This window comes from Ovis canadensis, chromosome 1 (assembly GCF_042477335.2).
Source record: "Ovis canadensis isolate MfBH-ARS-UI-01 breed Bighorn chromosome 1, ARS-UI_OviCan_v2, whole genome shotgun sequence".
NCBI lineage: Eukaryota > Metazoa > Chordata > Mammalia > Artiodactyla > Bovidae > Ovis > Ovis canadensis.
In genome coordinates, this window is record NC_091245.1 from 13428157 (window position 1) to 13443814 (window position 15658).

General features: G+C 44.7%; 1 protein-coding gene and 1 pseudogene across 1 annotated transcript; one reads left to right on the plus strand and one right to left on the minus strand.

Annotated features, from left to right (window-relative positions):
* Nucleotides 1-829: 829 nt before the first annotated feature.
* UTP11 (UTP11 small subunit processome component) lies at nucleotides 830-12656 on the plus strand. Its single transcript, XM_069586840.1, has 8 exons — nucleotides 830-1034; nucleotides 4510-4571; nucleotides 5765-5867; nucleotides 7126-7239; nucleotides 7745-7838; nucleotides 7935-8065; nucleotides 11568-11678; nucleotides 12400-12656. The coding sequence occupies exons 1-8, from the start codon at nucleotides 972-974 to the stop codon at nucleotides 12481-12483; spliced, it is 762 nt and encodes a 253-aa protein (XP_069442941.1). The 5' UTR covers nucleotides 830-971; the 3' UTR covers nucleotides 12484-12656.
* On the minus strand, nucleotides 6465-7055 carry LOC138428424 (transformer-2 protein homolog beta pseudogene; annotated as a pseudogene).
* Nucleotides 12657-15658: the final 3002 nt, after the last annotated feature.

Consider the following 15658-nt stretch of genomic DNA (forward strand, 5'->3'; position numbering starts at 1 on the left):
AGGGACTCTCAAGAGTCTTCTCCAACACTACAGTTTAAAAGCATCAGTTCTTCAGCGCTCAGCCTTCTTTATGATCCAACTTTCACATCCACACCTCTAGTCAGTTTCTGTTGATTGGGGAAGGCCAGGAACCCTTGTCAGTATCAGAGTAACCTGTCCACCGTTATGTAGACAACAAGTGTGGAGAAGGCAATGGCATCCCACTCCAGTACTCTTGCCTGAAAACTCCATGGACGGAGGAGCCTGGTAGGCTGCAGTCCTGAAGTCCCTAAGAGTCGGATATGACTGAGTGACTTCACTTTCACTTTTTACTTTCTTGCATTGGAGAAGGAAATGGCAACCCACTCCAGTGTTCTTGCCTGGAGAATCCCAGGGACGGGGGAGCCTGGTGGGCTGCCGTCTATGGGGTCGCACAGAGTCGGACACGACTGAAGCGACTTAGCAGCAGCAGCAGACAACAAGTGGCAGAGCAACAGGTAGTTTTAAGGACTCTTGTCTCTCTTTAGAGCGGCCTTCCCGATACACCGGGAAATTCACAAGGCTCCTAGCTTTAAACTTACCGCTTAAATACAGCAAGTGGAGCAGCGCTGGTAGGAGACCGCGCATGCGCACACTCCAGGCCCAATTCTGTCCGAGGGCTGTGCCAGCCACGTGTTCCCAGGTGCCAACGCGGAGCCGAGCGCGAAGGCGAGGTTTCGGTACACGTGGACACGCTCTGACGAATAAGAACCGGAGGTTGTAGAGTCACGAGACTAGACCTAGAGAACTACACTTCCCAGAAGTAGCCTGTGGTGGACGCCTTTACTAGATGACGTATTTCCGGAAAGACAGGCGCTGGATAGGCTGTGGGGAGGAAGTAGGTGGTTCTAAGCCGCAGTGGCTTGGCTTATTTCCGGTAGGATCCGCGGTCCGGCGGCTGAAGCGGTGAGGAACCGGCGTTGTGTACAGATCTTTTCCAGAAGTGAGCAGACATGGCGGCGGCATTTCGGAAGGCGGCTAAGTCCCGGCAGCGGGAACACAGAGAGCGAAGCCAGGTAGGGTCCCACAGGCCCCATTGAGCGCTTGCCGGTGGCCCCATGTGCTATTACTACCCCACAACCTGCGGATCTTGGCCTCCGTGCGGGCATGGTACAAGTAAATACATGTAAATATATGCTAGCGACGCCGGCGTGGCTGGGGCGGAGCCTTGCCGTTGGGGAGGAGGGGATGTTCGTGCTCTCTAGGAAAAGAACGGCTGTCCTTAATCCTGGGAGATCAAGCTATCTTGCAAGGTTTCGGTGAGGTGGTTAAATAAGATATTGTGTGTAAAGTGTTTGATTTTCTTACGGGAAGTTGAGGTCAAAGTTCACACAGCCATTAAGTGTCCCGACTGGAACTGGAGTCCGCATTTAAAGATGCTCAGCTCTGTCCACTGCGTCTGTGGGCTGAGCCCGAAGAGATCGGTGTTACTAATGCAGTATCATCGTCATGCCTGGGTTTGGAGGTTCCCTGAAGATCTGCTGCATCTGCTTTTTGTTATGTCTCCCCCTGTAATGTTCATGTTTTCCAAGCCCATTATATAGATGGGGAAAATGAGGGTCACAGAACAGAATTGGCTTGCCCGGTCATAAACACCAAATTCAGGCCAGATGAACAGTTGTAGGACTTTTGTGTGGGGTGTCCCTTGAGTGGGAATTCGTTTAATGTAGTCAGAATCCATTATTCCACTACTCTCAGGAATCACACAATATCCTATCCAGAAAGGCCCTTAGGGATGTCTGGTCCAGCTTCACATTACAGATGGGAAAGGGAGAAGAATGTGTCTAAAGTTGCGTCACTGATGGGGTGGGATGGAACTAAGGCCTCCAACCACAGTTCAGTCTTCCGCCTTAATAGCATTTATCAGACATTTATTGTGAACTTGCTGTGTGCTCAGTGATGTGTTTGGACTAGTGTAATTTGCCACCTTATTTGAACTTACATATAGATACGTCTAAAAGTAATAACGGCTTAGCAGTGCTTACTGTGTGCCAGAGCCAGACAAAGTGCAGAATGCTCTATTACCTCATTTAGCTCTCAATAGTGTGTGAAAGTAGGTACTACTATTATGTTACATTTGCTGATGGAGAAGCTAAGGCTCAGATAGGTTAAATAATTTGCCCAAAGACATACACCTGAAGCTGGAAATTGACAAAGTCAGGGATCAGATCTCTGAATCCAAAGGCCACCAAAGGTTGGACAAAGAAGCAGCTGTGTAAGAGATGTGTGAGGAATGCCCAGTGAGGGGGGGGGGGCGGGAAGGAAAAACAGAAATTCCCAACAAGAAACATGAGTGGGAAGAGGAGAGATGATGAGAGAAAGCATCACTGTGAGATCTGTTGTACTTGGAAGGCAATGATAGTAGCTGTCTCTTTGAGCACTGACCATATGCTAGGTCCAGCCCAACGTGCTGTATAAGAATTATCTCGTAATCCTACAACATCCCTGTGAGGAGGATGTTATCCTCATTTTACAAATGAGGAATCTGATGCTTAAAGAGCCTGACTAGTGTGACCAAAGGCACAGTTTTGAGTAGTTGATTTAGATTCCTAGAGCAGACAGAGGCCATGTGTGAGTGGGAGTAGAGGGTCTTTGTGGGAGAGGTGAGAAGGCCATATTGGAAACAGTGGTAAACACATTGAAGAGAGCAGTCCCTATTTGAGTAAAGTTTGGACTCTCCTGTAGGTCCTCACTGTGGCAGTGGGGGAGCACTGGAAGATAGTTGGTATGGAGGGGGTAGTTATGGGAACTATTTCCGATTCAGTGCCAGGCTTCCTTCTGTAATGCAGGTGTACATTCAAGTGGACATGACAGATTTCAAGATTTCTGCCTTACTTTGTTCCTCTTTTGACGCTTGGGTTTTCTTTCTCTACTGTCACCCTCCCTTTGCTGCAATTAAAACAATGATCAGGAGAGGGCTTGGGTATTCTTTTAAATACTAAGTTATTTCTTGCATCACTTCAGGGGTGAGGATGAGAAAGGAGACTTAAAAATCCTGTCCAAGTTATTATAGAAGTTTAAACAGTGAGTTTACATACTTCCTCAAAGATCAAGATCATTCCGAGTGGAAGAGGATGCAGTGTAGGAGAGTGGAGAAGAGCAGATTGTGGCCCCAGCCAGAATGGGTCTAGTTCTAGCTTTGCCACTTACTAGTTCTGTCTGTGTTCTTGGGCAAGCTGTTCGTTAAACTGCCTTGCCTTTTGGAAAAATGGGATAACAGTTGTGCCTGCTTTATCTGCTTTCCATGATTGGGGATAAATGAGATTGTGTTTAATGAGCCTACCAGATTACTTTGTAGCAGTGATTCTTTTTTTTTTTCTCCACATTGATAAAAATTTTACTCATATACTCATCCTTATAGGAGAATAGCCTTTTTTTTTTTTAAACCTTCTGGGAATGTCAAAGCTCCTAGATGTTACAAACTAAAGTAAAAGTACATGCAAATTCTTTATATTGATTTTTTTCTTTCCTTTAATTTTATGTTTTCAAAATTGCCTAAGATGTAGTAGTAATTTTTAGCAAACTTGTCCTGTTATGATGATGAAGGCAAAAGTTGCTAGCACTGACCTTGCCATACGTTAAGTGCTGAACAAGTGATAGCTTGTAGAAAGATAATACCAAGATTTAATCCTCGTACCTCCCATGTTATCCAAGTTCTCTATCAGAGAAAGTATTTTCTGTCATTCTTGGTTTTCTCTCATGCTTTGTACCAAAATTAGAATTCTAACAGTACACATATGCTGGGCAGCTGCTATGTGCAGGCAGCTACCACTTTAAAGTCTCATTTAATTCTCAGGGTAATCATGAGAAGTAGGTCCTGTTATTCTCACTTTATAGTTGTTGTTCAGTTGCTTAATCATGTCCGACTCTGCGACCCCATGCACTGCAGCACGCCAGGCTTCCCTGTCCTCTACTATCTCCCGGAATTTGCTCAAGTTCATGTCCATTGAGTCGGTGATGCTATCTAACCATCTCATTCTTTGCCACCCTCTTTTCCTTTGTCTTCAATCTTTTGAAGCATTTTACACTCACAAAACAGCAACTCGGAAAAGTAAAGTGACTCGCGCAAGGTCATAGATTGTTAAGAGGTACAGCTTGGACTTGAACCCAGTTCTTCAGCCTCTAAATTTAGCTCTCTTAACCACAGTTGCTTCCCTGTTACTATGTTTTCCCTTCGTAGTATTTTATAAACCCCCTGGATTAAGTCCGTAGTAATTTTAGTACAGCTGGCAACTGCTCGCTTAGTGCCGAGTCATTGTTGCCTTTCTCTGTCCTTAATAGGCCAAGAAACCTACCATGGCAGTACTTGTGGCCTCTCATCCTCGGGCAGAGCCCAGTCGGGGGAGGGAGGGAACAGGGGAGCACGTTGGCCGCTGGGACATGGGTTTACTGAGCGCTCCAGAGACTCTTGTTCCTGTCAGGTGTCATGTTGATTCGGATATGTGTTTGCTGAGGAAGCTAAGCACTTTTTTCTTTCCTTTTGTTTTCTAGCCCGGCTTTCGAAAACATCTGGGCCTGCTGGAGAAAAAGAAAGATTACAAGCTTCGTGCAGAGTGAGTGCAGTCCTTCTAGTAGAGGTGCTGCCAAAAAAGCTTACAGCCTCCCTGTATTGCAGCTGAACAGCCTGAGTGTCCAACAACGGACAGTTTCCTGCCATTGATAAAATGGCCAAAAGCTCTGGCAGCCTGTCAGATACTTTTCTGGGACCCTAAACTTCTCTCTTTGTTTAGGCGGAGCATTATTTAACTGTCATTGCGTTGTGAATTTTTTTTATTATGTTGTTCCAGATCGTTTTCTCATGGTGGCTATGATTTGCTTCTGCCTTGGTGTTTGAGCCAAAAGCTGAATCTTTTTTTTTCTCTCTTTTCTTGACATTCAAGATAAAATCTAACATTCCAGTTGTTGAGTCTCTTACATCACCATGTGTGGTGTGGAATGAAGAGATGTGAAAGATGGATTCATGGGACTGAGCGTGGGTGATAATGAACTCTGAAAACATCTTATAAAACAATTATCCCCATTCTTCTTCTTCTTTAGCACTTTATTTGCAAAGTGTTTTATAATTATTTGTTAGCCATGCATGTCAGCTGAGGTCCTTTTTTATGCTCCTAGAGCAGATGGTGATGGATTCAGTGAGTTGCTGTGGGTCCCAGAGTTTTTCAGGCAAATAATAATAATAACTGAGACACTGTTCTCCGAGAGTTATCATTTTTATACTTAAGTTATTCCACCTAGCAACCTTGAGGGGATACTATTATCACGCCCATTTCCCAAATTAAATAGGGATGTAGAGTGGTTAACTAACCCATCCAAGATTACTCAGCCACAAGCGGTGGAGTCAGGGTTTGAACGCAGACTGTCTGGCTCCAGAGTCCACGATTTCAGTCTCTGTGCTGTGCTGCAGCGTGTAGTTTCCGAATCTTAATTTGGTTACTCGGTGCTCAGACTTGCCTCATAATCCTGTCTGAGGAGTTCTAATTTGTGCTTTGTTGGGTCTCTCCCTGTAATGATGTAAATGGCACTAAAACTTACATGGAAAAAGGACTGTTATTAGTTTCAGGTAGAACTGGGATAGGAGTGAAACCACAGGTGAACAAGGTCTGCAGCAGTGGAGTGTGGATCGAATCTAGTCACCACTTCGGCTCTTTTGAGTTTCATTTTGTGTATATCACTAGATGCTTGTAAAGTTTGCTTGTTGTAGTTTTTTCTTCTTTTCTGCTGTGAACTTGTATAACCTGCTTTTTAGTGATTACCGGAAAAAGCAAGAATACCTCAGAGCTCTCCGGAAAAAGGCTCTGGAAAAAAATCCAGATGAATTCTACTATAAAATGACGCGGGTTAAACTCCAGGTGAGTGCCTAATGGATCAGTTGGTATTTTGAGCTCCAGCTCAAAAAGGAAAATAGGGATGAGGGAGGAGATGGAGAGAGGATCCTGGGCTTTTATTTAGCCCTTCTCCAGTTGGTCAGATGCTCCTGGTCAGTATCCAAGGTGAAGCTGCCCTTTCATGAGCTGCATGCGTTTCTGCCCATGAGTCTCAGTTGTTTGATGCCTGGAACCGTTCCTGTTCTTCCCCCCCCCCCTTTTTTTTTTACGTTATAAAAGTAAAACCTGAACTTTATTGTTGCTTTTTGCCTTTGGAAGGATTTTACACACAGGCTTCAATCTTCAGAATACCCTAGATTCAGTAGAAAAACCATTTAAATGAAATTTCGTACAGTAGAAACTTTTCAGCAATCAAAATTTAGACTGTAAAAAGCATGCAGAACATGCTTTTCTGAAAACATTGAACAAAGCACTGAATGCAGAATGAAAATAAGATTTCAATTCCACCAAAAGTAGTCATCATAGAAGGTGTGAAAGTCACTGTTCACCTAAAAAAAAAATATTATCCACAGACATATCCTAACTCTAGGACTGGCTTTAGAAAGTCTTCAACTTCTTGCTTTAATAGCAGTGAGGTGAATATGATTGAGCTCTGGAACGTGATCTGCATCCTCCCTACTACAGTAGGGAGAAGGTGACTGTCTTCTGTAGGCCTGAGCCCTGTCTTGAGCAGTTCCCCATCCTCCTCCTTCACTTCCTCTGTGAGGTGCACTGTGGCAGTCCTGAACATCATAGCCTCAGTCATATCCTCTGTTGTGATCTTGATGACACGAGCTGCTGTAGGTAGATCTCCCCGTGTAGATCCCTGGTGTAGGATTATGTGGTCTTTTTGCTTTAAAGTAGTCAACTCTGACCCCAACGTTCATCAAGCTCCATTCCATTGGCACACTCTTTTGCTTCGTTGGCATCATCTACATTTTCAAAGGATACAGTCCTGACCATCTAGACTGCTGGTCACAATGCAATAGACACGTCAGCCATTGAGCCATATTTAGAGAACACTTCTTTTAGCCCTCTAGCTGTAGTGTGCAGGTTCAATCCAAATACTGCCGGAGCTTTTCTGAGTTGGTGACAGGAGGTGCTGAGTTGAACATGTGTCTTAGAGGCCTGGTTCATTGAGTGGCTGTTATATGTAGCCTTTGGTCTCGCCATGCACTGTGCCTACAGCTTGTTAGTGATTTTACTCTAATAGGAACTGTATCTTCCCGATTTGGATTTTTAGGATGGAGTTCATGTTATTAAGGAGACGAAGGAAGAAGTAACTCCAGAACAGCTGAAGCTAATGAGAACGCAGGATATCAAATACATAGAGATGAAAAGAGTTGCAGAAGCAAAGGTAACAACTAAAAATGTTTATTCTGACATGTTTTTGTTGGTTAAGAAGAGAAATAGAAATCCACTGGTCTCAAGTTACAAGTTGATTCCTTTTGGCGTTTCTTAAAGTACACTTAATTATGATAATGTTTTAAAGGTATAGTTAGCATGGTAGAGTAGAAAGAGGTCAAGTTTGAGAATGAGAGAGATTTAGGTTTAAATTCGGGCTCTGCCTTTTATTAACCCCGTGATTATGGACAAATGAGCTTCCTGGGGCTGTTTCCTTATTTCTGTCTCATAGAATTATTATTATAAGGCTTCAGTGAGTTTTGTGCAGTGCCTGGCTATGCCCGTAGCTGACATATGATTGGTGCTTGGTACATTTTAGTGATCCTTTCTTTTGAAAGAATGGACCAGATTCTTTGCTGGCTGGTGATAATGATGTGAAGTGGTCTAAACTTTTGCAAATTCATTTCTGATATCCTAGAAGAACCCAACATAAAATGAGACCATATTCTGTGTTCCAGAAAATTGAAAGACTAAAAGCAGAGCTCCATCTGCTGGATTTCCGGGGGAAGCAACAGAATAAACATGTTTTTTTTTTTGACACCAAAAAGGAAGGTATGAAATGTTTGAAGGTTTCTGGGACAGTCTAGCGTGTTGGTCTGTGTTGTTTGGTGTTAGAGACAGCGCCTTAAGGATTGTCTTGACTTTTAGTTGAACAGTTTGATATTGCCACTCACCTGCGAACAGCTCCAGAACTAGTTGACAGAGTCTTTAACAGACCCACGATAGAGACCTTGCAGAAGGAGAAAGTGAAAGGAGTTAACAATCAGACGCGACTGAAGGTAAGTTTCTCCATTTTTCTTCAGGTCCGAGTTTATGGGAATCTAGGTTCCTTTCCTCCTTCCCCCCACTGTCCACCCCCTCCTCCACCTCCAGCATTCCATAAGATTCTTTGTGGAAAAAGTGCTAAGTTCTCTTAGGGAAGTAGAAGGAGAATTTGGTGATGGGAATGGAAGTGGAGGAAGGTTTCTTAGTTTCTGAGATTGGAGGATGTGTGGTATAGTGGTCAGGAGCATGGTTCTGGTCTTTAGGTCTGCATTTATTTTCTTCTTCTTCTTTTTTTTTTTTTCTCTTTTGGCCATGCTGTGAAGTTTATGAGATCTTGGTTCCTGACCAGAAATTGAATCTGGGCCCCGGCAAAGCACAAGGTCCTAACCGTTGCACCACCAGGGAATTCCCTAAGTCTGCATTTGACTCCACCTCTGACCCTGGGCTTATGCTTTCAGTGCTGTAACAGATGGTAACAGTTTTAAAATACAGAGAAGGGGGGAGGACACTGAAGATGAAGGGATTTGGTATACTTTGATATTAAACCTTTACCAGTGCCTATGCATATCCAAAGGTCTTTCATGTTCTGCATTTGTAGCCCAGATTTTGTATCGATTTGTCCTTATGGTGTTTTCCATTGCTGTAACTGGGTTCATGCAGAAGACTTTTCTCCAAGTCTTCTGGAGTTGAACTCTCACTTGTGACTGATTCATTCAAAAAACTGCTGTCAGTGTGTTTCAGGCAGACAGCTGTTCTGTTTTGATTTGAATCATTTACACCGCATCAGCTTTGCTTCCAATGTTTAATTTCACAGCAGCTTCTCTAGCTCAGAGGCAGCTAAACTTGCTTTAGTAATATAAATACCCGTAATTAGTTTGACTATATTGGGTAATCCCATAAATTTGACAGTCTGTGCAATGAAGTGAAAACAAAAGCTGTCTGAAACCACTGCTGTGAGACTATGCTAGGATCGGTGAATCATTTACATCTGAGGCCCAGTAATATTCCCCTCTTTGTAGATAACACTTCCGGCTGAAGAGCCGGCTGAGCTAGTGTTCTAGTGCTGACCTTGTTTGTCAGGGAGTTGTGTTTTCAATTAGCTGCGTTACTGACACGTCTCATGTATTGCAGTAGTCCCGAAAGAGATTGGTCCCGCGTAGGGTATTTCACCAACATACCTTTGGAGAAGTTGGGAAAGTTTGAATCTTGCCCTTATGTCTGGTGGTAGTGGTGGTTTTAAATCAATTATTTAAAGCAAAATTATTTTGATTAATAAGAGACTGCTTACTCCTTGGAAGAAAAGTTATGACCAACCTAGAGAGCATATTCAAAAGCAGAGACATTACTTTGCCGACTAAGGTCTGTCTAGTCAAGGCTATGGTTTTTCCTGTGGTCATGTATGGATGTGAGAGTTGGACTGTGAAGAAGGCTGAGTGCCGAAGAATGGATGCTTTTGAACTGTGGTGTTGGAGAAGACTCTTGAGAGTCCCTTGGACTGCAAGGAGATCCAACCAATCCGTTCTGAAGGAGATCGGCCCTGGGATTTCTTTGGAAGGAATGATGCTAAAGCTGAAACTCCAGTACTTTGGCCACCTCATGTGAAGAGTTGACTCATTGGAAAAGACTGTGATGCTGGGAGGGATTGGGGGCAGGAGGAGAAGGGGACGACAGAGGATGAGATGGCTGGATGGCATCAGTGACTCGATGGACGTCACGTCCGAGTGAACTCCGGGAGTTGGTGATGGACAGGGAGGCCTGGCATGCTGCGATTCATGGGGTCGCAAAGAGTCGGACATGACTGAGCGACTGAACTGAACTGAGTGGTGGCTTAGGGAATTTATAGTCTGTAACTTGGAGGGTTTGGGAAATCCATGAATGGGCTTTAGGAAGTCTGTGAACACCTTCTTCCCACCTTAAAATTTTTTTTTTTTCCACCTTAAAATTTTATGTGACTAGGTAGGTATATTTGTATTAATTTATACAAACATATATGTACATTTATGTGAAGAAAGACTCTCCAGAAAAAGAAAGAATCCAAAGCTTTCATCAGTTTCTCAGAAATCCATAATTCCCTCGTACTGAAAGACCATTCAGAAAACGAAGATCATGGCATCCGGTCCCATCACTTCATGGGAAATAGATGGGGAAACAGTGGAAACAGTGTCAGACTTTATTTTTTTGGGCTCCAAAGTCACTGCAGATGGTGATTGCAGCCATGAAATTAAAAGACACTTACTCCTTGGAAGAAAAGTTAATGACTAACCTAGATAGCATATTCAAAAGCAGAGACATTACTTTGCCGACTAAGGTCTGTCTAGTCAAGGCTATGGTTTTTCCTGTGGTCATGTATGGATGTGAGAGTTGGACTGTGAAGAAGGCTGAGTGCCAAAGAATGGATGCTTTTGAACTGTGGTGTTGGAGAAGACTCGAGAGTCCCTTGGACTGCAAGGAGATCCAACCAGTCCATTCTGAAGGAGATCAGCCCTGGGATTTGTTTGGAAGGAATGATGCTAAAGCTGAAACTCCAGTACTTTGGCCACCTCATGCGAAGAGTTGACTCATTGGAAAAGACTGTGATGCTGGGAGGGATTGGGGGCAGGAGGAGAAGGGGACGACAGAGGATGAGATGGCTGGATGGCATCAGTGACTCGATGGACGTGAGTCTGAGTGAACTCCGGGAGATGGTGATGGACAGGGAGGCCTGGCGTGCTGTGATTCATGGGGTCGCAGAGTCGGACACGACTGCGCCACTGAACTGAACTAACTGAAGGACCATTTCTTTCTTTTTTTAATTTTTGGTTGCCCTGGGTCTTATTGCTGCATGGGGGTTTTCTCTGGTTGTGGCGAGCAGGGCCTACTCTCTCATGGTACAGCTCATCGTGGTGGTTTCTCTTGTTCTGGAGCATGGGCTCTAGGGCTTGCCGGCTCAATAGTTGTGACACATGGGCTTGGTTGCTCTGTGGCACATGAAATCTTCCTGGACGAGGGTTCAAACCTGTGTCCCCTGCACTGGCAGGAGAATTCCTATCTACTGTGTCACCAAGGAAGAGTGAAGGACCATTGGACTTTGAGGGGTCATCAGCAGTGAGAATTTTCAGGTCAGGTTTTACTGACAGAGCCATTCTGCTCTCTTGAGCTCTGCGGTCACTGCCCAGGGACCCTTCTCTGCTTCTCCCTATACTGCGTCACGTTAGGTGACTGGGATGCTCACACAAAGGGTGAAGCAGCTCCGAGTAGTAGTGGAAAGATTCCTGGGATCTGTGAGTCTCGAGGCGCAGTCCTGCCTCTGCTCCAGGTGAACCGTGTGTCCCTGGGTAAGTCACCAAGGTTCCATTGGCCTCTGGAATGCAGTGCTCTTAAAATGGACAACTTCAGAGTGTCTTGTTACATTGATTCTGGAGTAAGGAGGGAATTGATGAAACCATTTATGCATTTGGGCCTGAGTGGACTCAAACAGTTTCTTACTCATTTTTATCCTGTTAATTGTTTCACTGAAAATGTGTGCTTCCTCTGCAGCGGATAGCGAAAGAGAGGCAGAAGCAGTATGACTGCCTGACACAGCGGATTGAGCGCGAGAAGAAATTGTTCGTTATTGCACAGAAAATTCAGACTCGCAAAGATCTTCTGGTGAGGAGAGAGAGCCTTAGGCATTCATTTTATTTTTTTCCTTGTAAAGGTCTTAACTGAAACTGGATTTCAGCTTTGTGTAAATCAACCCCAGTGAAAATGTCTGCTCCTCAGGGGCAGTGGTGTGAGCCAGTGTCTGTTACTCTGACAGTGTTGAAATGTTCCTTGATTAAGAAGGTAATAAGGGGCTTATTAGTCAGTGCTTTGGAACAGCCAAGGGTAGGATTGGGTGGCATGTGAACTTTATAGCTTATGAACAGCTATCTGTAACATTTAAACAGGTTAACAAAACAGTGCGTGTCGATCACTGGTATTTAAAAATAGACAACATTGTATAGTTAAATAGCAGAGCTAAGGAATATAAGATGCCCCTTTCATATTATTATCATTCCTCTAAATGTCAAATTCTTTGGCTTTGCAGATCATTTTGGTCTGCCTTTCTCAACTGGGGTTCCGTAAGAGAAGCCCTACCAAAAAAGAAAAAAAAAATTATTTGAGTACCTTTCTTCTCAGTTTTCACAAGACCTTCTGCACAGCCAACATCATTAGGGAAAGAAGCCTGGGGGAGGACCTGAGTCATCCAGTCAGAATGCCTTAGGACGAAGGGCTTTGTCTCTTTTGAATGTTGAGATGGGCTGAATTAGGGGCTTTAGTTATCAAACTTTCTATTTTACACAGCCCTCTCCTGTGATTTACTGGTAACTTTTTTATTCTTTTGTAGGATAAAACTCGGAAGGTGAAAGTGAAGAAAGAAACAGTGAACTCCCCAGCTATTTACAAATTTGAGAGTCGTCGTAAACGTTGAAGTGTTATAGATAAGCCATCTCATTCCACGTGGAACAGAGTTTACATTTTCTTTTCCCAGTAACTTCAAATTCCATTGGTCGAAGTGACTTGGTTTTCCTGTTTGTAACCATAATTTTTTTGTAGATTTGTCATTTGATATGAACAACATTAAAGCCCCTTCCCCCATCTGAATTGTGGGTTGTTGAATTCAGTCTGTTTTGGGGCTGAGCTGTGCAGCCTCTGAGATCCAACTCCCCTACGAGGGATCAAACCCAGGCCCAGGGCAATGAAAGTGCCAAATTCCAATCATTGAACCACCGTGGGACTCCTGACACCAGTCTTATTTTTATATACTTTCATTTTTTTCATTTTATAAGGAGTATAATCTTTTATATAGCAAATTTGGCAAATAGATGAGTTCATTCCTAACCCCAATACTTATTCAAGAACAGCAGGTAACTTTTGCATATACTTACAGGCTAGGACATTAGGGGAGTTGGGGTGAACAGCTACCAAGAACATCCTGGTTAAGTTCCTCCATTTTGTGAAAGTTGGCACTGTTGTTGGTTTTTGTGTTTTGGAGTCGTGATTAAATACTTCTATGGCTTGCTTTTTTCATTTACTGTTAAATCATTAGCTCTTTTCCATTTGGTTACATCATTAAATTTTTAAAAGTAATATATGCTCACAGTAAAATTAAATATTTGCATAATGTTTTATCCATTGGAGAAACTGATTTTACCCTCATTCATTCTTCATTTATTGGATATTCAGGTGGCTGCATAAGTTAGCCAGGAATGATTTTTTTTTTTTTTTAACACTTTACAGTTGTAGGTAGAAACCCTTGGAATCAGGAACTCACAGGGGCACTTCTTTATTGATGAAACTAAGACCAGGCTCTGTGTTCCTGCCCTCCTGGCCAGTTCTTGATGGCAAGGCTGTAAATGGCTTGGTATAAGCCCTCACCCTGAAAATAGAGACCCCAGCCCCAGGGTGTGTGCAGTAGACACACAGACTTCCCAGAGTTTCACCCTTCCCTTCCCTGCCTGTATAGGGATGGTAGGCCAAGACCAGTCAGGACAGGGCTGAGCATGCTTAGAGCAAATGTGGGAGGAGCAGGATTCTGGGAGGCTTGCTTACACCTCACTCCCTAGAGGGGGAACTGCTCCGTGTGGATTTTAAAGATTGAAAAAAAAATGTTAAAACTTAATTTCTGTGACTGTTAGGTTCTGTACAAAGCTTAAAATGAAAGCCTGTTTCATCAGGGTGTACTCGGTGGGATATAGATCTGGGGCCCCTGGAAAACAGGAAGAAGGGCCAAGGGATTAGAAGCCAGCAGCTTTGCCTTCAGGAAGGAAGTGCTTCCCAGTCTGGAAAGGTGCTGAGCTAAGTGAATGTTGATAGTCTTATGACAAAGACATCTGGAGAGCTGAGACCCGAGCCAGGAAACGAATCATCACATAGGTGTTGGACAGAGGAGCAGGCTGATCCAGCAGCAGTCTGTTCCTGGGACAGCACAGCTTGATCCTGCCGCTCTGACTCCCTTGCCCCTGCTTGGGGGAAAGGTGGGAAGAGGGTGGGGAGTACACCTAAATGCTTTTCGTGGAGCATGCTCCCACACAAAGCTGCCCACACTGTAGACTCTCAGGTTAACAGATGCATGTGGTACCAACCGCTCAGGCTGAAACGGGTGTGTGCATATCTGCGTACCCTCTGGTTCACAAACAATAGGGTTTCATGGATGCAGGTTGCTGTGCTTAGTCATTCAGTCAAGTCTGACTCTGCGACTCCATGGACTATATGTAGCCTGGCAGGCTCCTCTGTCCATAGGGATCCTGCTGACAAGAATACTGGAGTGGGATGCCATACCCTGCTCCAGGGATTTTCCCAACGCGGGGATCGAACCCAGGTCTCCCACGTTGCAAGTGGATTCTTTACTCCTGAGCCACCAGGGAAGCCCAGGAATACTGGAGTGGGTAGCCTATCCCTTCTCCAGGGAATCTTCCTGACCCAGGAATTGAACTGGGGTCTCCTGCATTGCAGGCAGAGTCTTTACCAACTGAGCTACCGGGGAAGCTCCTGGACACAGGTTACGTACCCACACGTCCTCACATGATCCATAGGTGCACAGGTCAAATGGAACAGAAAGGTCCATCCTCTCTGAGTAAGTTCCAGGGTAGAAGTCATCAGAGCACTAGCTCTATAAGGGGATAAAGCTAGGGATCCTGAAAGCCGCTCGATTTGTCTGACTCTGTGACCGCATGGACTGTAGCCCACCAGGCTCCTCGGTCCATGGGTTTCCCAGGCAAGAATACTGGAGTGGGTTGCCATTTCCTTCAAGGGATCTTCCCAACCCAGGGATTAAACCTACGTCTCTTATGTCTCCTATATTGGCAGGTGGGTTCTTAACACTAGCTAGTGCCACTTGGGAAGCCTAGGGGTCTGGAGCTGCTTTTAAACCGAAGTCTGTCTTCAAGGCCCAAGGATTCTAAGGGGAAAGATTGGCTGCCCCTCTGATGAACCTAAGAGGCTCCAGCTTCATGGGTCCTGAAAACAGGCCAAGGGCTTTGACATTTTCGTGCCTGTTGGAACCTCAGACTCCTGGCTGCTTGCTTGGAAAAGAGAGATTACTGTTTCTTTAGGATCCATCCCATCCAGGTCCAGAGGGTGCTTGGGCTCTTGGTGGCATCTGTTCTAGCTGTGCCAAGGAGAATGTGGCAGCCTCCGGAGGTGGAGAGCATTTCTCTTGGCAGAACACAGGTGAATCAGATCTCTTGTACAAACCCAGATTTCCAAAGCAGCAGCCACACGGGTGACATGGAAGCCCCAGGCCTCTCTAGCACAGAGAACTGGCTAACCCAGCTCCGCCTTAGTCCATGGCCACGTCTTAGGGCCCTTCTGATTGAAGCGAGAGAATGTCAAGCCCCGGCTGTTCTGGTTTCATTTGAAGAAAACCTCATACTGGACCGATTCCTGGCAACAGAGTGGGGAAGGGCCCAGTAGGTGGAGCTGCTGCCCCTTCGCTGAGGTTAGCTCTCAGGGTGTTGGCGTTGAAAGCACCCAAAACTCCATAGGTGCTTAGTAGGCATTTGGTTATTGGATTTAATGCCACGTAAGTGAGCTCCTGTGAAAAAAGATGTTCTTCACCCCAGTCCCCTTTCTATCCCCGCCTCCCCACCCAGCTTGAGACCAGT

Coding starts and splice junctions, on each gene's coding strand:
- UTP11 (XM_069586840.1), top strand. CDS start 972: ATGGCGGCGGCATTTCGGAAGGCGGCTAAGTCCCGGCAGCGGGAACAC. Junction 7,240..7,744: donor AAAGAGTTGCAGAAGCAAAG/GTAACAACTAAA, acceptor TCTGTGTTCCAG/AAAATTGAAAGACTAAAAGC. Junction 8,066..11,567: donor ACAATCAGACGCGACTGAAG/GTAAGTTTCTCC, acceptor CTTCCTCTGCAG/CGGATAGCGAAAGAGAGGCA.